The 23,997-nt window shown below is 44.9% G+C and overlaps 1 protein-coding gene across 2 annotated transcripts; it reads left to right on the top strand.

Moving 5' to 3' along the window:
- Positions 1-860: 860 nt before the first annotated feature.
- lats2 (large tumor suppressor kinase 2) lies at positions 861-23,078 on the top strand. Of its 2 annotated transcripts, XM_014174046.2 has the most exons (9): positions 861-1,110; positions 9,741-10,380; positions 15,821-15,953; positions 16,632-18,154; positions 18,502-18,744; positions 18,882-19,221; positions 19,389-19,571; positions 19,677-19,783; positions 19,908-23,078. In XM_014174046.2, the coding sequence occupies exons 2-9, from the start codon at positions 10,024-10,026 to the stop codon at positions 20,427-20,429; spliced, it is 3,408 nt and encodes a 1,135-aa protein (XP_014029521.1). In that variant the 5' UTR covers positions 861-1,110; positions 9,741-10,023; the 3' UTR covers positions 20,430-23,078. The 2 variants fall into 2 exon arrangements, with proteins under 2 accessions (XP_014029521.1, XP_014029522.1); XM_014174047.2 differs by lacking the exons at positions 861-1,110; positions 9,741-10,380 and adding an exon at positions 10,505-15,389 and having other exon boundaries at positions 19,908-23,077.
- The last annotated feature ends 919 nt before the right edge of the window (positions 23,079-23,997 follow it).

The following is a 23,997-nucleotide window of genomic DNA, read 5'->3' as shown; positions in this document are numbered from 1 at the left end:
ATATATATATATATATATATATATATATATATACATTTTTGTTGTTAGACAGAAGACTATAAAATTACCAGGAACTGTTCCCAAGTATCTGTTCCCAAGAGGGATATGTGAACGTATCCCAATGTAATGAAGGTTTTGTCAACTACTATATCTGTTTTTTTGGGCTTCTTGCGGTCAAGTTGCAGTGTAGGCCTACAAATAATTTATAATTATGTTCCAGCCCGACCATCCTCTCAAGACAAAATTGGGGACACTTGCCCTAGAGGCACTAATTCCTCCAATTTTAAAGTGCGTTGGACATTCCACACATAAGGTGCAAAAAAGAAAAGCTGATCTACCCAACTCCGATTGAAGGGATCTCTAGAGTTAGCCATCTCTGAGACCAGGTCTGGTATCTGGTACATCTAAATTGAAACTCTGAAACAGCCTGGTCGACCTTGGGGGCAATAGCATACACAATGTTTTGCAGATAGACCAACATTGTTTATATAGATAGTAAAATGTACAGGACTTAAAACCGACCCCTGTTGGACACCTTTCACCTCGTCCATACCAACTGCAGACAATCTTTGAATCAATAAATAGTGGTTAACAGTATCGAAAGGCCTTCCATGATGCAAAATGTCAGCATCCTGGCCTTTGATGTCAAGGGTTATTGGTTGTGTTTATTTGACTATGAAAATAAAATATATATATTAAATCGTTTTGAGTGTTCGGATTCTGCTTAAAAATGTACACGTTTTGTTTTACAGTGGTTTTGCCATAGACATTAAAACCAGGGTTTTTGCTGGATGCAAGAATCAATGCCAAGTTTTATTAGGAAGCTCCGCCTAGAATATGTGCGGTGCTGACGTGCATTGGTCCCTCACGTGACTCCTGGAATGTTAACAATGCAGTAAGTGTCCAACTTTGTACTGCATTCTAATTCTGCCTGTAGTTGGGAGAAAATGGAGTCTCTTCTCATGATATTTACTCGGGCCTACCGTTGAGGAAGTTCGATACATTATCGTATGGATTGTGCAACAAAGGATTGGATATAAAGTTTTCCCGAAAAGCGTATTTGGTTGGATTCTTTCTCGGATTAAAGCTGAATGATACTTCTATCACATGGTAAGTTCAAATCTTCATCATATTTTGGGAAAGCCTAACTATTTTGATGAAAACACAAAGATAAATGTTCTTTTCAGTACTGACATTTATGTAAATTGAAGATAAAGCCTCGGATTTCTTCCAACGCGACTAGCTTTCGGCCAGAGGAAGAGACTGCTGGGACTGAAATTCTCCCTACATTGGAATGTCGGGCTGCTCCAGGCTGCAGAGTTGCGCTCCGATCGGCCGATAGATCTTAAAACTTCCAGCGCAAAGTTGAGAAGGCCCCACAATCTTTTTCAGTCTCGAAATGTTCTAATTAATCACAACCTTTATAAGAAAACCCATGACGTCATCAATGTGTTTAGGATATTGAAACAAATTTCATTTTACAATGGTTTTGTTTTCACTAAAGCCTAGGATGGGAGGGGGTCTTAAGCGTGGCAAAATAATATTTAAATGACGTGTTAAAAGTGTTAAGATGTACCTTTGAAACACGAATGTGCCTTAAAATGTTTCTTTGAGATGAATATGGATTCTTAGGATGTTTCTGGTTGCATTAAATGTTTGGTGAATTATTAAATTCCATAATCGTCTCTCATTCTGTAAACGGGCTGCAAATAGTCTGTCTTTTTGTGTGATGTGCACCATTGTTCTTAATGTCCAGATTTTTGTTATGATGCTGTTTGATAAACTTTTGAATAACAGAAACTTCTCACTGATTGTTTATTAAGTTTGGACATTTTATTTCTGTAACTTATAATGGAATAACTTTCTAGATAAATACTTGTTTTAAGCTGCCACAATTTAACTGTTTAAGAGTAGTTTGCGTAGTGTATCCCAAATGATCAGTCCAGTACAGCAGGCTAATAGATTGGCACTGACGCAACCATGCGTTTCATTCAGGTGTTCAATAACACACGAGGTTCAAGGTAGGAACCTTGTTCTAGCTCTACCTTTTAAACAACATAACAGGCACACAAATAATGTTACAAAAATGTTAATATAGGCTAGATAATAAAAAATGACTATTTTGCAGGTATTACAATGAATAGCCCATTGGTTTTATTGTGACTGTAGCATACATTTTTAAAAGTCATATTCTAACCGGATCAGATGTTATCTATTGGTATAAGCCGGTGAGTATTGATTGTATTGATAAGACTGGCTTATTGTATTACAGTATGTGTTACTGTCTGGGAATCTGACTCGAATTCAATAGAATTAATGTGTAACATTTCATTGCAAACCTACATCTCACGTCAGGAGATCAGGTATTAGCCGACTGTATTTGTTTACATTATTGACTTCTTGATTAAAATAACTTGAATCAAAGTAATCTCTTCAAAATAAATATACTTTCATTCCAACCTAAATCTAGGTTGGCTCTACAGCAACCGCTTCAATGTGATGAGTAGTAGCATTGAAGTTGTAGCATTCAAGTTAACTCGTTTCTGTTTTACATGTTTGAAAGGATCTCTGTACTTCTCTGTTACCGTTGTGTGACTTGTGTGTCCACATGTAATCAAATATTGGATCCCAACCACAACCACTCAGACATTATTATCAGGCATTGCAGACTGAGGACCTCATTGGTAAAGACAGGTCAGGGCATTTCCATCTAAAAGGACCCGTGAGCACCAATTGGGTGTCAAATGAAAGCTAAGAGTATACTTTTGAGAAATGATATTTACATTTTTCAACCATGTTCCATCCCAAACATTAGGAAAAGGCAAAGGCTTTGATTTCTGGTAAAACAGGTGTAAAGGGGGTCTTAGACAACATCTATAGTCTTAAAAGGTATCATACATGCATCAACACACAATAATGTTGAAGTAAAGACCCCTGTCACGAATATCAACTCTTATATTTCGTTTTGGAGAAGTGATTTGCCTTCTGTAAGTTTAAGAAACATTGCTTTGTGCCTTGTAATTTTGTCACAAAAACCCGCATCTTTAAGATAGTTTCTAATTTCTCTCCCTCATGAGGAGGGAGGATAATGACATTTTACAGAAGTAACAATTAAAGGTAGGCCTACCAATTTGTTAGTATTATACACTGCTCAAAAAAATAAAGGGAACACTTAAACAACACAATGTAACTCCAAGTCAATCACACTTCTGTGAAATCAAACTGTCCACTTAGGAAGCAACACTGATTGACAATACATTTCACATGCTGTTGTGCAAATGGATTAGACAACAGGTGGAAATTATAGGCAATTAGCAAGACACCCCAATAAAGGAGTGGTTCTGCAGGTGGGGACCACAGACCACTTCTCAGTTCCTGTGCTTCCTGGCTGATGTTTTGGTCACTTTTGAATGCTGGCGGTGCTTTCACTCTAGTACTAGCATGAGACGGAGTCTACAACCCACACAAGTGGCTCAGATAGTGCAGCTCTTCCAGGATGGCACATCAATGCGAGCTGTGGCAAGAAGGTTTGCTGTGTCTGTCAGCGTAGTGTTCAGAGCATGGAGGCGCTACCAGGAGACAGGCCAGTACATCAGGAGACGTGGAGGAGGCCGTAGGAGGGCAACAACCCAGCAGCAGGACCGCTACCTCCGCCTTTGTGCAAGGAGGAGCAGGAGAAGCACTGCCAGAGCCCTGCAAAATGACCTCCAGCAGGCCACAAATGTGCATGTGTCTGCTCAAACGGTCAGAAACAGACTCCATGAGGGTGGTATGAGGGCCCGACGTCCACAGGTGGGGGTTGTGCTTACAGCCTAACACCGTGCAGGACGTTTGGCATTTGCCAGAGAACACCAAAATTGGCAAATTCGCCACTGGCGCCCTGTGCTCTTCACAGATGAAAGCAGGTTCACACTGAGCACTTGACAGACGTGACAGAGTCTGGAGACGCCGTGGAGAACGTTCTGCTGCCTGCAACATCCTCCAGCATGACCGGTTTGGCGGTGGGTCAGTCATGGTGTGGGGTGGCATTTCTTTGGGGGGCTGCACAGCCCTCCATGTGCTCGCCAGAGGTAGCCTGACTGCCATTAGGTACCGAGATGAGATCCTCAGACCCCTTGTGAGACCATATGCTGGTGCGGTTGGCCCTGGGTTCCTCCTAATGCAAGACAATGCTAGACCTCATGTGGCTGGAGTGTGTCAGCAGTTCCTGCAAGAGGAAGGCATTGATGCTATGGACTGGCCCGCCCGTTCCCCAGACCTGAATCCAATTGAGCACATCTGGGACATCATATCTCGCTCCATCCACCAACGCCACGTTGCACCACAGACTGTCCAGGAGTTGGCGGATGCTTTAGTCCAGGTCTGGGAGGAGATCCCTCAGGAGACCATCCGCCACCTCATCAGGAGCATGCCCAGGCGTTGTAGGGAGGTCATACAGGCACGTGGAGGCTACACACACTACTGAGCCTCATTTTGACTTGTTTTTAAGGACATTACATCAAAGTTGGATCAGCCTGTAGTGTGGTTTTCCACTTTAATTTTGAATGTGACTCCAAATCCAGACCTCCATGGATTGATAAATTGGATTTCCATTGATTATTTTTGTGTGATTTTGTTGTCAGCACATTCAATTATGTAAAGAAAAAAGTATTTAATAAGATTATTTCTTTCATTGAGATCTAGGATGTGTTGTTTAAGTGTTCCCTTTATTTTTTTGAGCAGTATATTTACAGTACCAGTCAAGAGTTTGTACACACCCTACTCATTCAAGGGTTTTTCTTAATTTTTTCATTTTTCTACATTGTAGAATAATAGTGAAGACATCAAAACTATGAAAAACACATATGGAATCATGTAGTAACCAAAAAAGTGTTAAACAAATCAAAATATATTTTATATTTGAGATTCTTCAAAGTAGCCACCCTTTGCCTTGATGACAGCTTTGCACACTCTTGGCATTCTCTCAACCAGCTTCATGAGGAATGCTTTTGCAAAAGTCTTGGAGTTCCCACATATGCTGAGCACTTGTTGGCTGCTTTTCCTTCACTCTGTGGTCCAACTCATCCCAAACCATCTGAATTGGGTTGAGGTCAGGTGATTGTGGAGGCCAGATCATCTGATGCATCACTCCATCACTCTCCTTCTTGGTCAAATAGCCCTTACACAGCCTGGAGGTGTGTTGCGTCATTGTCCTGTTGAAAAACAAATGATAGTCCCACTAAGCTCAAACCAGATGGGATGGCTTATTGCTACAGAATGCTGTGGTTGCCATGCTGGTTAAGTGTGCCTTGAATTCTAAATAAATCACTGACGGTGTCACCTACAAAGCACCATCACACCTCCTTCTTCATGTTTCACGGTGGGAACTACACATGCAGAGATCCTCCGTTCATCTACTCTGCATCTCACAAAGACATGGCGGTTGGAACCAAGAATCTCAAATTTGGACTCATCAGACCAAAGGACAGATTTCCACCAGTCTAATGTCCATTGCGCATGTTTCTTGTGCCAATCAAATCTCTTCTTCTTATTGGTGTCCTTTAGTAGTGGTTTCTTTCCAGAAATTCGACCATAAAGGCCTGATTCATGCAGTCTCCTCTGAACAGTTTAAGTTGAGATGTGTCTGTTACTTGAACTCTGTGAAGCATTTATTTGGGCTGCAATCTGAGGTGCAGTTATCTCTAAATAACTTATCCTCTACAGCAGAGGTAACTCTGGGTCTTCCATTCCTGTGGCGGTCCTCATGAGAGCCAGTTTCATCATTAGCGCTTGATGGTTTTTGCGACTGCACTTGAAGAAACGTTCAAAGTTGTTGACATTTTCCCGAATTGACTGACCATCATGTCTTAAAGTAATGATGGACTGTCGTTTCTCTTTGCTTATTTGAGCTGTTCTTGCCATAATATGGACTTGGTCTTTTACCAAATAGGGCTATCTTCTGTATATCCCCCTACCTTGTCACAACACAACTGATTGTCTCAAACACATTAAGAAGGAAAGAAATTCCACAAATGTACTTTTAACAAGGCACACCTGTTAATTTAATTGCATTCCAGGTAACTACCTCATGAAGCTGATTGAGAGAATGCCAAGAGTGTGCAAAGCTGTCATCAAGACAAAGGGTTTGCTACTTTGAAGAATCTCAAATATAAAATATATTTTGATTTGTTTAACAGTTTTTTGTTTTGGTTACTACATGATTCCATATGTGTTCATAGTTTGGATGTCTTCCCTATTATTCTACAATGTAGAAAATAGTAAAAATAAATAAAAACCCTTGAATGAGTAGTTGCTTCCAAACTTTTGACTGTTTATGAATTATTAAGTGATTAAAACTCGTAATTCTGTTAACAAATCGGTAACGGAATTACCAAAATATCAGTATCAGAATTACTGCAACTGAATTGGCTACAATGGGAAATCATAAGTCACAAACCACAGTTGGGTGACCTGCTAATGTCCTCCCTTCCACTGGCATGCTGTTATGTTCCGCTCATAGCTGTTTTCTTACTCTTTCTGCCGTCTGGTGGTAAAAGCAATTCTAAAAACAGTCTGGACAACCTCTTTCTCTCTCTCACTGTGTTAATGTCACCTCCTGTTCATACTGACACCTACCATGACACCTATCACCTACCCTCTATCCATTTACTGTAACAAGCATCCTCACTCACTGATCACCGACCAACACAGGACGTCCATTGACATTGAAAAGTGGTTATAATTTGGTCGGTCCGCCCTGGCCGGACCAAATCTGAACCATTCATAGACATCTATGTTTCACAAGTTTGGACAGCAGAGTACAGTAGAGAATAGTACAGTCAAGAAAAGTAGAGTTCTCTACGGTATAGTAGAGCACACTAGAGTACAGGGTAGCACTCTATTTGAATAGTTTATCTGTAGATGTTTATCTGTAGATGCTGTACAGACTATCAGTAACATTTCAGCATCTACTAACCCTAACCTTAACCCTTATCCTAACCCTACACTTGACTTAACCCTTACCCTAGCCCTAACCTTAACCCTTACCCTAACCCTTATTCTATACCTAACCATAACCTTAGCAAACAGCTGCTTATCAACAGATGGTCATATTGTCAACAAACTATCTGTAAAGCATCTACAAATGGACTATCCGGACTATCCAAATAAAGTGTGACTGAGTACTGTATAATGTTCTGTACTGATCATATATATTGCACTGTATGTTTGTAATGTCCAAACTTGTGAAACACAGATGTCAATGATTCAGATTTGGTCTGGTCCGGACCAACCAAATGTGATCTTTTTTGGTGGGAGAGCTCATTAGAATAATAGCCAGTGTGTAGAATAATACCCAAACATGCAATAAGAATATTACATATTTCTACATTTCTGTACCTAGTTAGCATACATCACCATGAAGAGAATGATATTCATATCCATAATTATGCATTTCTGTATAGTACAGATCAGGGACCCATGATGGAATTTGGTTATCGGATGTAAATCCACTTCACCCACTGTAGTTAAATAACCAGAAATTAATTTAAACTCCAGGTGACATGTCATAGCTGACACCATGTTCTTTCTGCAGATATATTTGAATCCTAGTCAATTTTCACAGTCAGTCTCTGTCCAGATGGTCCAGAAATGGACCCCAAACCTTGAGAAATCTGCTGGAGGAGTTGGTCCTAAAATAAAAGATACAAAAATCCAAATGAATGGTGTTAGTCATTTCTGCTAGCCATCTACTGAAGCAAGGGGGGTGGGTCACTTCCATTCTGTGAGGATATTTTTTTTGTTGCAGCAACCATTCCAAACGTCAGAGCCAGTTGTTTCTCATAGGAGATCCTGTGTGATTAACAGTACAGGTATCTCTAATCAGTCAGATAGGCCTTTTGCTTGATAAAATAAGAAATTGCTTTTATTATCCTTGTGAGCAAATTTTGTTTGTGGCTCTGTGCATACATAAAAACACATAATCAAGCATAGAGGAGGACATATACAGGTAGAAAAGTGCAGTTCATGAGTGATCAATGATTAATCTGTACACTATATACACCATACACATCAGTACTATGTCAGTTACCATCCAACTGCTGACCAGAAGCTGGTCCTACTGGTGTTTTTGAAACATTCAGGAGACCATGTCTCTGCCCTCCTCTGTCTGTTGTTCTTTAGGGGAAATCCATGTTTCTGTTGTTTCTTTAGGACCTCTCTGCCCCGTGATGGAATGATATGAGCTTTCTTGTCGTTACTTGTGGAATGGAATGCTCGATGGGTCGACGCGGCGCTCAAAGCATCACAAGAATGGGAACTGAGGCTAAAGATTCTGGAGATTGGGCAACTTGTTGTGGAGCTTGGCACTACCGTCCCAAATATGTGTTTGTTTCGGAAAACTCTCTAAGACTCACAGTGAGTGCTGTGATTGTGTGAGAAAACGCCTCAAACATCCAAACCCCAAAAATGCCTTTTTCAACCCATGATGAGAGAGTGTGTGTGAGAGTAGTGTCCTGATTTAGATGGACCAAGGGGATGCCGCTGTTCAAAGCTATCCCAGGCCTCAAGGCCTACCAAGCATACTGGTCTGGTGGTCTCTCAGTCCAAGCTAAACAACTCTATATTTGTCATTGTCATAATTGAAAATGTGTAATACTGTGTTTTACACCACAAAAGCTGTTACACGATTACACAGTGATAATGCATTGTTGTTGCCGCTTATTCTACGTGAGTGTGCACAGAGACATACTTAATTCACACCTCCTATATTCTGCTCCGGAGAGTAGCACTGCCACGATAGAATGTGGACAATGTTCTTGAAGATAAAACCGTAAAGGAGTGTTAATATTGGATCACACAGGAGCATTTCACACACAGCCCCATACACTACCCACCACTGCGACCTGTACGCCCTCGTTGGTTGGCCCTCGCTTCATACTCGTCGCCAAACCCACTGGCTACAGGTTATCTACAAGTCTCTGCTAGGTAAAGCCCCGCCTTATCTCAGCTCACTGGTCACCATAGCAGCACCCACTCGTAGCACGCGCTCCAGCAGGTATATCTCACTGGTCACCCCCAAAGCCAATTCCTCCTTTGGTTGTCTTTCCTTCCAGTTCTCTGCTGCCAATGACTGGAACGAACTGCAAAAATCTCTGAAGCTGGAGACTCATATCTCCCTCACTAGCTTTAAGCACCAGCTGTCAGAGCAGCTCACAGATCACTGCACCTGTACATAGCCCATCTGTAAACAGCCCATCTATCTACCTACCTCATCCCCATACTGTATTTATTTATTTATCTTGGTCCTTTGCACCCCAGTATCTCTACTTGCACATTCATCTTCTGCACATCTACCATTCCAGTGTTTAATTGCTATATTGTAATTACTTCGCCACCATGGCCTATTTATTGCCTTAACTTACCTCATTTGAACTCACTGTATATAGACTTTTTGTTTTCTTTTGTTCTACTGTATTATTGACTGTATGTTTTGTTTATTCCATGTGTAACTCTGTGTTGTTGTATGTGTCGAATTGCTATGCTTTTTCTTGGCCAGGTCGCAGTTGCAAATGAGAACATGTTCTCAACTAGCCTACCTGGTGAAATAAAGGTGAAATAAAAAAGAAATAAAAAAAACCACAGTGGATGAGACGTGTGTAACTAATATGACCCTATGCCACCGTGACCACAACCCGACCACACACACCGTACCCTTACAGTGACAATTCAGTAACATTTTCTGTTCTGATCTTGCTCCACAGGCGCAGATGGGAGCCAGAACGGTTTGGGGCAAGGGTACCCTTGTCACCCCTCACATGACTTGGAATAAGGAGGAATGTGACCCCTAAAACACACACACCATGGCACGCCAGTGGGATTCCTATCAGTAGGAGCCAGCCACACAGAGACAAACAGTAATACAGAGAGAGAAAGAGGAATCCCAATCTCACATATCTTTGCTCAGTTTAGGAGTGTGTGTGAGTGTGTCAGTTTTTGGGTGAGAATTATTTGAGTGGGTGTTCCTTAGACTGAAACGGGAGTGTCATGAGGCCCAAGACGTTTCCCGCTGCTCCGTACATGGGCAACACGCGCCAGCGCCTCCAGGAGATCAAGGAGGGGCTAAAGCAGCCGGCCAAGCTGATGAGCCAGGCCCTCCACGGGGGCAGCGCCCGGGGCGAGGGGGGCCGCGGGGCCGAAAGCAAGAGCAAAGACCCCGGCAGTCGCCAGCAGCAGCACCGGCCCCCTCAGAAGTTCAACAATTACCAGAATGCTCTGAGGGAGATCCGCAAGTCCCTCATGCCGTTTGCCAACGAGTCTGGACCCTCTTCTGGCTCTGCCCACCCCGCTGGAGATGTCAACCGACAGATGCTGCAGGAGCTGGTCAATGCTGGCTGTGACCAGGTGAGGGCTGGGGAGTGTGTGTGTGTGTGTGTGTGTGTGTGTGTGTGTGTGTGTGTGTGTGTGTGTGTGTGTGTGTGTGTGTGTGTGTGTGTGTGTGTGTGTGTGTGTGTGTGTGTGTGTGTGTGTGTGCGCTTGCTCTCAAGTGGAAGAAACTGCTCTGGTCTGTATTAATGTCTCTGCTTCAATGCTGGTTCTATAGTCACGTGTGTTAGCTAACATACAGTAACTCACTAATGTGGAGGTAGAAAGCCCCATTCACTGTCATAATAATTCAATGATACACTACAACCTTTCTCTGCCAAGAGTACAGCACAATGGTTACATAATGCGGAGTGCAGAAATATCAGGCGATTTTAACAATCCGCTTGGCGCTGGTTTCTTTATCCTCTTTCGGAACGAGCGAGTGAACATCTTCACACCTGAGAGAGAATAGGAGAGGAAAAAAGAGAGAAGGAGAGGTTAGGAGATGGAAGAAGAGCTCATACATGCTCACCTTTCACCTAAAGAAATAAAGCCTTTACTATACTACTATAGTTCAGATATGGAAAGCCTTATTACAGGAAAATAAGCATATTCTATCATTGATATATATCAGAGTATTTCCGAATAATACGGATCAGACTGTGCAATATAGTTCAATCGCTCTTTAAACACCCATAACTGGCCTAAGATCAGGTCATTTTTAAAGGGCTCAGCTTTGACTCTGTGTTTTAAAGCTCTTGGATTGGCCAGAGACCGGTCACTATAACCAGACTCAGTACTATGCCTTTGTGGTTGAAGGCTTCAGGACAGGCCTGAGTACAGGCCATGTGATTGCAGCACTCCAGCCCGTTGTCAGAGCTCTCTACGAGAGGTGGGTGTAGGAGTCAGGCGCAGGAGAGGAGTAGATGCAAAAAGTGTTTAATGAGTCCATCCAAAACATACAGGCCCAGGACCTAAATACACAGTCCGTGAACACCGCTAGAAATAACAATCTAGGGAAAAACCTGAATGAATATACATGAACAAAAATAACGTTGCCCAACATAGAAACAGGGAAACGAAAATAAACCCGCACGAAACAAAGCGGGTAGGGAGAAAATAAATAACCACACTAATTAACCTAAACAAGAAACAGGTGCACAATCAAAACAGACAAGACCAAACGAAAAAGAAAAAAGGATCGGTGGCAGCTAGTAGACCGGCGACGACGACCGCCGAGCACCGCCCGAACAGGAGAGCCACCTTTGGTGGAAATCGTGACACCCGTGCACAAAACTACTGAGAAACCCTCCTCGGACACCAGCACAGTGGAATTATGAGCTGTTACTTCAGAGAGGGAGAGCGAGAGAGATGCAAGCCACATCAATAAACATATTGATTTGAGTTATCAGAAAGCTGTTGTGTGCTTGCAGGTGTCCTTCGGTACAGCTTGATCTTGTTCTTGTTAGTACACACACAGATTTGTACTGCTCCTGTAGGACTAGGAATGTGTGGATAGTTTGTGTATAGTTAGTGTGTAGTTAGCATGTAGTAATAGCGTAGTTAGTGTGTAGTTACAGTGTAGTAAGTGTGGTTTGGCCTCTAGTTCCTCTGAATGGCTCAGACGAGAGAGAGAGAGAGAGAGAGAGAGCACTGTCAATACAAACAGGAAGTGGCGATTCAATGGTAGCAGGGTGGAACAGTTCCATCTGCTCCCATCGTGTCGCCACAGACAATCTGGCCACGTTCTCTCGCTGTCTGTCTGTCTGTCTCTCTCGCTCTCTCTCTCGCGCTCTCTTTCTGTAGGTGTGTCTCTGTCTCTCACTTTTTCTTTCGCTCCCCCTCTTATCTCTCTGTCTGTCTCTCTTTCTGTATTCTAAATTCCATTTATTCTCCTCTCATTAGCTTTATATATTTATTTGTTGCGTTTTATAGACACAAGCAGAAGGATAAACTGACAATGAAAATAATTGGACACATTTATGTTGTACAGGCAAAACATTTCTCTTTTCCTGCCTACTGATTTTGACACTGATGGATTATAGGTAATGGTGTCTCAATGAGCGATGCGGCAGTTACCTGTCACTGTAAGTATGTGTTTGTCCTAGGGCTGTGTCCACTGAGCGGACCACTGAGCGTTGGCCCTTGTTTTCCCAACATTCCACAGCCGTAATGGCCGCCGTAGTGAGTGGCCCATTTGGTCTCAACCCACCTCCACCCCCACGGGCCCTCTGGCCTGATTCTTACCAGACTCGCCGCCTCCTCTCCTCCTCCAGCCACAAGCTACACAGCGATGCGGCGTGTTACATAATCACCGTAAAGGAGGGAATGTTTTGGTGGGGAAACGAGGGGGGACCGCCGGAGTGTGGAGGAGCTCTTTCCTCTCCTCTGCCACCTTCCTGGCAGTGTACAGCGGCTCCAGTATTACTGTATTATGGGCCGGCCGGCCGCGCGAAATGGAATGGAGACAGGAATCTTATGCACGCTAAGCGTATTAAACCGCCGATGTATGAAACGACGTGGCTGCCGCGTTTATTTAACAATGAGGTTAACAGGTCGTGACATAGGCCTTGTGTGTGTGTGTGTGTGTGTGTGTGTTTGATTAATAGAAGGAGAAGATGGCGGAACACTATCTGTTGTTCCACAGGCCTATTGATGTCACTCTCTCTCGGCCTGTCCATCCAGACTCCGCTCTCTGAAGGTCTCCCATATGGGTTTCATTTCCCATAGTGGAATGTGTTGCAGAATTAGGTCAAAGTGAAAACGAATATAAAAAAACAGCCTTCCTCTCAGAGTAAGAGTTGAGTGTGTATGCATACTGTCAGTGCCGTCCGAGATGTTTTGGCATGTGATTGTGTTTGGGATAACTCCTTGGCTTGTGGCTGTAACCATTATGACAAGGGTGCAAATGTGGCAGAGGATATTGTAGGCTGGAAGCCACATAAGAGTCAAGAAGACAAACATACAGAGAGCAGAGGGTAAGCGAGAGACCGAGCAAGAGAGGAGGAAGAAGAGAAATGGTAGGCTGGACAATAGAACGAGTCAACATTCACCCAAGGCTGAAAAATGGCAGAAGAAGGTTGGCTAAGTTGAAACACTAGTGCGAGCCCATAGCAAATGAACGGAATGAAACGTTCGCAGAGCCTCTTCTGACTTCTGATGCTTAGAATTCCATTTTGCCTAAATGGCACCAAAAAATGTATCCCTTTTTATTTTACCACTACAATCTGTTCTTAGGACGAAACTGAAATGAACAACTTGTGTAGAAAGTAAACATCCGCACCTCGATGGTGCCAAGTGTGCTTATGTCTGCATAACAAGGAAGTATGGAAAACATTTCTAGTCTAGCGATCGATGACAATGGAGTACGCTGCCGAGCCTTACATAATTAGAAAGAGGAGATTCTCACGATTAAAATGGTGCCCTAAAATAAAGCCTGTTTTTCGTGATTACTTCAAAACTACGGCAAGCAGCTGGGACATATGGTAATATTATGAAACTGGGCTCCATGGCGGATGCAATGAACTCATTTCTATCAGAAAAAAGCATTGTTGAAAATGTAATGTGTCCAGCCTAGAAATGGAAAGTCAGACACCGACAAATACAGATTTCCAAATATCTGCAATTCTTTGCTTCCTGGCTTGTGGAATGTTGGGAACATCTGTCACCATGACATTGGAGGTCAGAGTTGGAACGCAACGCACCACCAGGCTGTCCACAGCAGCCAGCCTCCACCCAGTTTCGTTCTCGGCACAGCGTAGAGAAGGAGAGGGAGGGAGGGGGAGAGAGAAAGGGGAAGAGAAGAATGGGAGGAGGCGAGAAAAGCAATAGACAGAGAGGAAGGGCGAGAGAGTGAGCAACAGAGAAATAAGGGGGAGAGAAAAAGAGAGATGGAGGTTTCTGAGGGAGTGAAGCCTCCACATTAGCATGGAAACCAGGCAGCTAGTCAGCACTCTTTTAACTATGGTGGAATCCAACACACAGACCCAGGCCAGTCACCATAGAGTGACCATAAACGGACATGAATGTTTATATTTGGTTTCCTGTGTGTGCGCGTGCATGCACGTGTGTGTGTGTGCTAGTATGTGAGCAGTGCTAGTGGGGGTGTGCAAATGTGTGTGTCTTATGAGTGAGGGAGAGGGAGGGAGGGAGGGAAAGAGTGTATTTTGGTTCAGTCGTATGGGCAGGCACACTCTCAGATGGACACACATACTCGCACACATACACAAACACACAGAATGTGTACAAATCTGTGGCTCCAGCGTTTCCTGGCTCTGAGAGCTGAATGTGCCCACTGTTGCTATGCAGCCCTGTTTTTAAACACATTTATGTTTGACTAAGTTTCCTCCCTGCAAATGAAAGCACCCGGTCGGTCTCAGAATCTGTGGACACGGAATGGCTGCATTACACCGTTTAAACTAGTTTAAAGTCCACTTCAGTCCACTTATGGAAATTGCCTTAGCCCTAGTTTATTTCCTTGATTAATGTATATGTTTTAAACAACAACCTTAAGTAGCCATTTCAGATGAGCAGTAGTATTTGGTTGGAGTTCTCTAACTGACCAGCGGAGGCGGTGTGGGCTGAATGCCTGTCTTGACTGAGGGTCATTTCGAGTGAGGTCATATGCTATTCAGGGATATTTCCTCATGTAGGTGTCTGTCGCCTAGTTAAAGAACGGTCACAGCTTGTGTCATGTTTATTTTCACCTCTCACTCACTGATGTTGAATGACTGTTGTTGTTTGTACTCTGCCTATCAGCCAGTGTGAAAATAGCAGGATAACCTGCATGATCATTATACAAAAACAAAAATAAGTCCTGGAGTATGGTTCTGAACTATCCCTGAATAAGGTCCTTGTCATATAAATAGCCTACTATTGGAATGTTGAAAGAATGTTAAAGGTTGTATGTTCTCAGCTCTCTGTGTTCTTTGTTGTTGTTGTGTGTGTGTGTGTGAGGCAGGCTCAGGAAGTGGCTGGTGCATGACCCCAGGAGAAGAGGATGCAGGTGCAAGGCCTGCTGGGGGGCTGTTTTTACCGTCACCTGATGTGTGCGTGGGTTACAATAGAAGAGACAATGACAATAGAAGACACTATACACTGTTTTGCTCTAAAATAATAGAGACAATGCAATCTGTTCCCCAAAATGAGATGGACGAGCTTCATCAGTCACATTGATTTACTCAATTAAGCAATAAGGCCCGAGGGGGTGTGGTATATGGCCAATATACCATGGCTAAGGGCTGTTCTTTGGAGACAGCCCTTAGTCGTGGTATATTGGCCATATACCACAAATCCCTGAGGTGCCTTATTGCTATTATAAACTGGTTACCAATGTAATTAGAGCAGTAAAAATAAATGTTTTGTCATAACCGTGGTATACCCGTGATATACCACGGCTGTCAGCCAATCAGCATTCAGGGCTCGAACCACCCAGTTTATAATGTCTGTTAGACACCATTATTTGTTGTTTTGCCACCAGGAAATGGCGGTGCGGGCTCTGAAGCAGACGGGCAGCAGAAACATTGAGGCTGCTCTGGAGTACATCAGTAAGATGGGATACCTGGACCCACGCAATGAACTCATCGTCCGAATTATCAAGCAGACCTCGCCAGGTAACACAACCCATGCACATATATTCTAAATATATGCACAGAGTTTAAATTGGAATAAGCATATGAACTCAAATCAAATTGTATTGTTCACATACACATGGTTAGCAGATGTTATTGTGAGTGTAGCTAAATGCTTATGCTTCTAGATCCGACAGTGCAGCAGTATCTAACAGGTAATATCTAACAAATTCCACAACAAAACCTAATGTACACAATCTAGTAAAGGAATGAGAATATATAAAATATATATATATATATATATATATATATATATATATATATATATATAAGTATAAAATATATGGATGAGCAGTGACAGAGCGGCTAAGATGCAATAGATAGTAAAGAATAGATAGTTCCATTTATTAAAGTGGCCAATGATTTCAAGTCTGTAGGTAGGCTGCAGCCTCTCTGTGCTAGTGATGGCTGTTTAACAATCTGATGGCCGCTTTGGGAAAGTGGTATTCCTGGTCGTTGTGCTGGTTAGTTGACGTCTCTCTGATATCCAATAGTTCTTCCCGGCTGTATGTAATAACACTTAAGGTTTTTCTGGGCTAACAATGTAAGAAATAATACATTAAAAAACAACAGTTTCCTAAGGATTTCAAGTGAAGCTGCCATCTCTATCGGCGCCATCTTGCCAGACAACTCACTCACCACTATAATTTCTGTCCACAGGCAAAGGGGGCATGCCAAACTCAATGGACCACAGACCACCATTGGAGGGAACAAGTGAGGGTGCCATGCCTTCCTACCACCAGATGGGGGCACCGATGTATGAGGGTGTTGGCTATGGGCCAGAGGGGCCCTACATGGGTGCCCCTCCTGTCATGAACTACATGATCCCCCCCTCGGGCACAGCACAGGGCCCTGCCATGGTTAACCCCATGGGACGCCCACCCAGTATTGGAGCCTACCCTCCATCCATGGCTGCCCAGAACAATCCAGGGAACCCCATGTACCCCCCAGGCGCCCCGCAAAAGGCCTACCCAGGTAGCATGGAGCAGGCCATGATTGGCTACAGTGTCCCTGGCCAGCCCCTGCAGCCCCAGGCACCAGGAGGCCCCATCCCCGTACCCCACTACGACTACGGCCACGGCCGGCCTCACATGATGGAGCCCTCGGGCTACAGCATCAAGAGGAGCGCATCCTTCCAGAACAAGATGCCACCGCTGGCGCCCGACAACTACGTCAACATGCAGGTTAAAGGGGCCATGGGCCAGAATGGGGGAGGGTACCCCCCTAACCTGTACCTACCGCCCCACTCACACCCCCGGCAGTCCAGCCCCACCTCACACCAGGTTCACATGATGTCCCGCTCGCCCGGTGGAGCTGCCGCCGCCATGGGGCCAGACTTCTCTGACCTCCCCCAGGGCCTGCTCACGCCCTCCAGAGCCAGTCTCAACCTGGACCTGTACGAGCAGCACCAGCACCACTGGGCCGGGCCCCAGGGGCCTGAGGGGGCCCCTCCAGCCAGGCAGCCCCAGCCTCAGGGGCCCTTCCGGGGAGAGGTGCGAGTCCCCAGCAGGACCAACTCCTTTAACAACCGCTCAGCGCCCCCCAATAACGTCCGGCCCACTTTGGTACCTCCAGCTCCTGGCAAGCAGGACCCGTCCCTGGGTCCACCCAACACCATCACGGCGGTGACGTCGCCCCCCATCCAGCAGCCGGTGAAGAGCATCCGGGTGATGAGGCCTGAGCCGAAGACAGCTGTGGGGCCGTGTCACCCTGGCTGGTTGGCTGCTCAGGAAGCATCTGAGCCCCTCGCCTACATGCCTGAAGAGGCCTACGCTCTGGAGCCTGCCCAGGAACCCCGCTGTCCACCACCTCCCTACCCCAAAACCCTGCTCATATCTGGGGCTTCTTCAGAGGCAGGGCCCCTGGAGGCCTCAGACCTCAACACCCCTGCTAGGCCACACGGTGGTAGTGGAGGAGGAGGGGGAAAGGCAGAAGAGAGCCAGGTGAAAGAGAAGACCAAGTCTGGGAAAGGAGAGAAGGCTGTGAAGGACAAGAAGCAGATCCAGACATCGCCGGTGCCGGTGAGGAAGAACGGGCGTGATCAGGAGAAGAGGGAGTCGCGCATTAAAAGCTACTCGCCCTTCGCCTTCAAGTTCTACATGGAGCAGCATGTGGAGAATGTGATGAAGACCCACCAGGAAAAACTGAACCGCAGGCTGCAGCTAGAGCAGGAGATGTCCAAGGTGAGACAGAGGGAGACCTAAAGGTTATGAATCTGAAGAATTAACAGCTAGATTACCCTAAATACCTACAACAGCTTGTCCAAAACATTTAGAAAAACATTTACTCAGGGTTCAGTCCTTTTGACCTCCTTTTCAGACTGTTATGAAATACACAAAAAAGAAATATTTTTATTAGTGAAGTAATATATTAGTGACTTGTTATCATATATTAACAGTTAATGGAGACATTCAAAACATTAAACACTTCAAGATATATAAAATATAATATAATTGTAATAAGGCACATATACAGGATTTTACCAGGGCAGCGTATCCTCTTTATTTCTACATTCTTCCCCTTCCTCCAGGCTGGCCTATCAGAGGCGGAGCAGGAGCAGATGAGGAAGATGCTGAACCAGAAGGAGTCCAACTACAACCGACTGCGCCGGGCCAAGATGGACAAGGCCATGTTTGTCAAGATCAAGACACTGGGCATCGGGGCCTTCGGCGAGGTGTGCCTGACCCGCAAGGTGGACACGGGAGCCCTGTACGCCATGAAGACGCTGCGCAAGAAGGACGTGCTCAACCGCAACCAGGTGGCCCATGTCAAGGTAAAGATGAATCCAAATGATCATGCTGAAGAGATGCTCCTGATGATATTTCCATGTTATGTCGATGTTATTGTGACACCAAAGGCACATTTCTACATTTTGTGTGGACTAGACAATAAAGTGTTTCTAACCCTAAGGCTGAGCGTGACATCCTGGCGGAGGCAGACAACGAGTGGGTGGTGCGTCTGTACTACTCGTTCCAGGACCGCGACAGCCTCTACTTTGTCATGGACTACATCCCCGGAGGAGACATGATGAGCCTGCTGATCCGCATGGGAGTCTTCCCCGAGCCGCTGGCATGCTTCTACGTGGCTGAGCTGACCCTGGCGATTGAGAGTGTTCACAAGATGGGCTTCATCCACCGCGACATCAAGCCTGACAACATCCTCATCGACCTGGACGGACACATCAAGTTGACTGACTTTGGCCTCTGCACCGGCTTCCGCTGGACGCACAACTCCAAGTACTATCAGAAAGGTGAGTGTAACAGTATAGCTTCCGTCTAACTAACTAGCCATTTCACATCGGTTACATGAGCAGGGGAAAGACAAAGGACAAGTTTTTGCACTGTGTATATGCTGTTGTAGAGACAGCTTTTACTTGATATGATATGATTGATATGTAATGTCCTCTCCTCTCTCCAGGGAGCCACATCAGGCAGGACAGCATGGAGCCCAGTGACTTCTGGGATGACGTGTCCAACTGTCGTTGTGGCGACCGGCTTCAGACCCTGGAGCAGCGGGCAACACGGCAACACCAGCGCTGCCTGGCACACTCCCTGGTGGGTACGCCCAACTACATCGCCCCTGAGGTGCTGCTGCGCAAAGGTGAGGGCATTACTGGACATGGAGGAATGGAGTGGTCATAGATTTGATAAATAAAGAAGCACATTGTGGTCTTGTTAGTGAGCGGTTGTGGTCTTATCCCTGCAGGGTACACCCAGCTGTGTGACTGGTGGAGTGTGGGAGTGATCCTGTTTGAGATGCTGGTGGGACACCCACCCTTCCTGGCCCCGACACCCACCGAGACACAGATAAAGGTTAGTAGTCTGTCGACTCACGGCTCAGCTAAACTACAGAATGTGGAAATGCCATATAACTAACCAATTGCAGCTCTGAAACGTACTGTTTCCTCACAGTCTCCCCCTTCCCTTTCTTCTTCAGGTGATAAACTGGGAGAGCACGCTGCAGGTGCCCCCGCAGGTTAAGCTCAGCCCAGAGGCTGTTGACATCATCGGCCGTCTCTGCTGCTCCCCTGAGGAGCGTCTTGGGAGCAACGGCGCCGGCGAGATCAAGACTCACCCCTTCTTCGACCAGATGGACTTCTCCAGCAACCTGCGCACCCAGCCCGCCCCCTACCGGCCCAAGATAGCCCACCCCATGGACACATCCAACTTCGACCCGGTGGAGGAGGAGGGGGGTCCCGGGGCGTGGAGTGACAGCGGGGACAGCACACGGGCCTGGGAGACCCTCTGCACCCCACACGGGAAACACCCGGAGCACGCTTTCTACGAGTTCACCTTTCGCAGGTTTTTTGATGACAACGGCTGCCCCTTCCGCTACCCCAAGCCCCCTGAGATCAGCCACAGCCAGGCGCCTCCCAGCAGTAGCGGAGACAGCAGCATGGGCCCTGAGGAGGAAGAGGATGAGGAAGAGGAAGAGCAGGGGGAGCCTGTGTATGTGTAGAAGAGCCCAGACTGTTGGCTTTCTGACCCCCCTCCCCCCACCCCTTCTCTCTCTCTCCAACAATCAACACTTAGCACCTGGGGCCCTGGCTACCAACTTCCTATCTACCACTGTTCTTCTCAGAGGTTTGTTTGTGTGTGTGTGTGTGTGTGTGTGTGTGTGTGTGTGTGTGTGTGTGTGTGTGTGTGTGTGTGTGTGTGTGTGTGTGTGTGTGTGTGTGTGTGTGTGTGTGTGTGTGTGTGTGTGTGTGTGTGTGTGTGTGTGTGTGTGTGTGTGTGTGTGTGTGTGTGCGCCTCTATACTTGTGTGTGTGTTTGAGAGACTGAGAACAGGAACGACCTGACATCTGTTTAACAATTCAGACACTACTGTGTGGAATCTCCAGCGTGAGCAAAGACTACAATAAGAATCCCTGATCTGGGACCAAGAACAACTAACTGTACAAGGGCTAGGGATGGGATAATGAAGCCAGAGGACTGTTCTGAAACAAAACCAATCAGAACAGGAACAGATAGGTCTTCTATGGAAATTAAAGTATCCGCTGCGCTGTGGAGGTTTACAAAAGTGTTCAGATAAGAGTTTGACACTAGGAGTGTGACCATGCGTGGTCCTAGTACACTATCCCATTCCTTCGCCTTGGGTCTTAGAGATCTCTTCTTCCAGGTTAGCCTTACCCCAGGAAGTAACACACATACTTCCTGGACTTCAGGTTGGTCTGGACTGAATTAGCTGGTGGTAGAGGGGAAGAATGCAACACTTCTCACACAGCTGTGAAAAAATAAGTTACCAAAATACAAATTCACATGCGCACATGAACACTTTAAAGGATGGTTGAACTACACAATTTAGGAGGAAGCAATGGGGTTGCCCTCTGCAGCTAACCCCCTAAAGCCTTGTGCATACCGATTGCGTAAAACTGTATGCGTTCCGACAGAAGTCCATTCATTTCAATGGGAGGCAATCCTCACCTCTGGGACTCATCTGCCGGACTCGGTTGCGATGCTTGTCGCTGCGTGCAGTGTGTCGCATGCATGTGTTGGATTTTTCCAACTTGTGCTGTTGCTTTGCCGTGCGGTATCAGGAACGGGAGTAGATAATCCACCGAAGAAGTTGCTAATATGTAGCTAATGTGTAGCATGATTATTTTTGTTATGATGCGGTGCATGGATTGCGAAGACTACGTCAAATTTACCGTACGGCAATGTAATAATGCAACCTGTGTGCACGCGGCGTAAGTTGCGGCATTTTTCAAAGTTAGAGTCTGACATGTAAGTCTAGGCATTCCCCAGCTGTGACTCCTACCTTTAGCTTCACACTAACTTATTTTCCAAATAGGAGATGTGGGATAAAGCCCACTTGTGTTGTTCCCACTCACCCCTAAATCTCTTCAGGATTCTTTTTTGAGTATTAGACCTAGGGGAATGGTTGTGACGGGTAAATACTCGTAGCAACAACAACAAATTCCTTTGGTTGAAGTGCCAGCTGCCAGATACATGGATGACATTGTTAATCGATTCAGTCAATTCCACTCTCAATATTATTATGATGACTATGTTTTTTGAGCTAATTTTGCAGAGTTCTGAGGAAGGTGGACTGCAAGTGTGTAATCATTGCTTTGTTACAGATATGGATCTCATGATTACATACATCCACACAACACATACATTACACCTGCTCTAAGACTGTCATGTACAGTGACATTACTGGCGCCAAGAGCAGTGCATTTTAGCCTCCTTGACAAAAGCCCTCCTGCTAATCCACCACTTACAAACATACACTCAGTATTATACAGGAGAAACACATTGGAGTGTCCACACAGTCTCCTCTGTCCATATGGAGACAGATGTGAAAACTCTATGTCAGAAACATATGTAATAGTATGACTATGTGCAATACAGAAAATACAATATATAGTTTTCTAAACACTTACAATTACCATTTTGATCTTGTAATACTGAAACACGCTATGTACAAATATACATTATATTGGTTTATATATTTTCCGTATAGTTACATGACCCAATGCTGCTTATTATTGTGATTTAATATTATTATTATTTACATTATTTCATTTATACGTACTTCTTTCCTTTTATGCAAGTGTGGGTTTGATTGCCAGTGTGTTTGGTTTGGAAAGTGACGAACTGTGTGTCTTCTAGAGGAATGTTGGTATGTATCTATCCACCGCAAGATGATGATGAGGATGATGATGATCAGTGTTTGTGCAGAATAACGACAGCAGCTTTCCTACTCTGCAACCAGGCTGGCCCTGTGTGTAGGAGAGTAGGGCAGAAGAGACAGACATAGTGATAGAGAAAGAAAGATGCGTGTCAGAGACAAATTGAAAGCAAGGCAGGATTGGCTATAAAATGAAAAATAAATGAATGAATATGTTACAAGAACAGGTGGCAAATGACAAAAACGTACACTACCAGTCAAAAGTTTGGACACACCTACTCATTCAAGGGGTTTTCTTTATTTTTACTATTTTCTACATTGTAGAATAACAGTGAAGACATCAAAACTATTAAATAACTACTTTGAAGAATCATCTAGTAACCAAAAAAGTGTTAAACAAATCTAAATATATTTCTGGTTTTCAAAGTAGCCATCCTTTGCCTTGATGACAGCTTTGCACATGCTTGGCATTCTCTCAACCAGCTTCACCTGGAATGCTTTTCCAACAGTCATGAAGGAGTTCCCTCATATGCTGAGCACTTGTTGGCTGCTTATCCTTCACTCTGCGGTCCAACTCATCTCCAACCATCTCAATTGGGTTGAGGTTGGGGGATTGTGGAAGCCAGGTCATCTGATGCAGCACTCCATCACTCTCCTTATTGGTCAAATAGTCCTTACACAGCCTGGAGGTGTGTTGGGTCATTGTCCTGTTGAAAAACAAATGATAGTCCCACTAAGCGCAAACCAGATGGGATGGCTTATCGCTGCAGAATGCTGTGGTAGCCATGCTGCTTAAGTGTGCCTTGAATTCTAAATAAATCACTGACAGTGTCACCAGCAAGCACCATCACACCTCCTCCTCCATGCTTCACGGTGGGAACCACATATGTGGAGATCATCAATTCACTTACTCTGCATCTCACAAAGACATTGCGGTTAAAACCAAAAATCTCAAATTTGGACTCATCAGACCAAAGGACAGATTTCCACCGGTCTAATGTCCATTGCTCGTGTTTCTTGGCCCAAGCTCGTGTTTCTTCTTATTTGTGTCCTTTAGTAGTGGTTTCTTTGCAGCAATTCGACCATGCCTAGTTAAAAAAAGGTTCAAATAAATAAATTAAGGCCTGATTCACGAAGTCTCCTCTGAACAGTTGATGTGTCTGTTACTTGAACTCTGTGAAGAGTTTATTTGGGCTGCAATTTCTGAGGCTGTTAACTTAAATGAACTCATCCTCTGCAGCAGAGATAACTCTGGGTCTTCCTTTCCTGTGGCGGTCCTCATGAGAGCCAGTTTCATCATAGCGCTTGATGTTTTTTGCGACTGCACTTGAAGAAACTTTCAAAGTTCTTGAAATGTTCTGTATTTACTGACCTTCATGTCTTAAAGTAAT

Source organism: Salmo salar, chromosome ssa25, assembly GCF_905237065.1.
Source record: "Salmo salar chromosome ssa25, Ssal_v3.1, whole genome shotgun sequence".
In the NCBI taxonomy this organism is placed as follows: domain Eukaryota; kingdom Metazoa; phylum Chordata; class Actinopteri; order Salmoniformes; family Salmonidae; genus Salmo; species Salmo salar.
The sequence above is the reverse complement of the archived record's forward strand: the minus strand, read 5'-3'. Positions and strand labels throughout refer to the sequence as shown.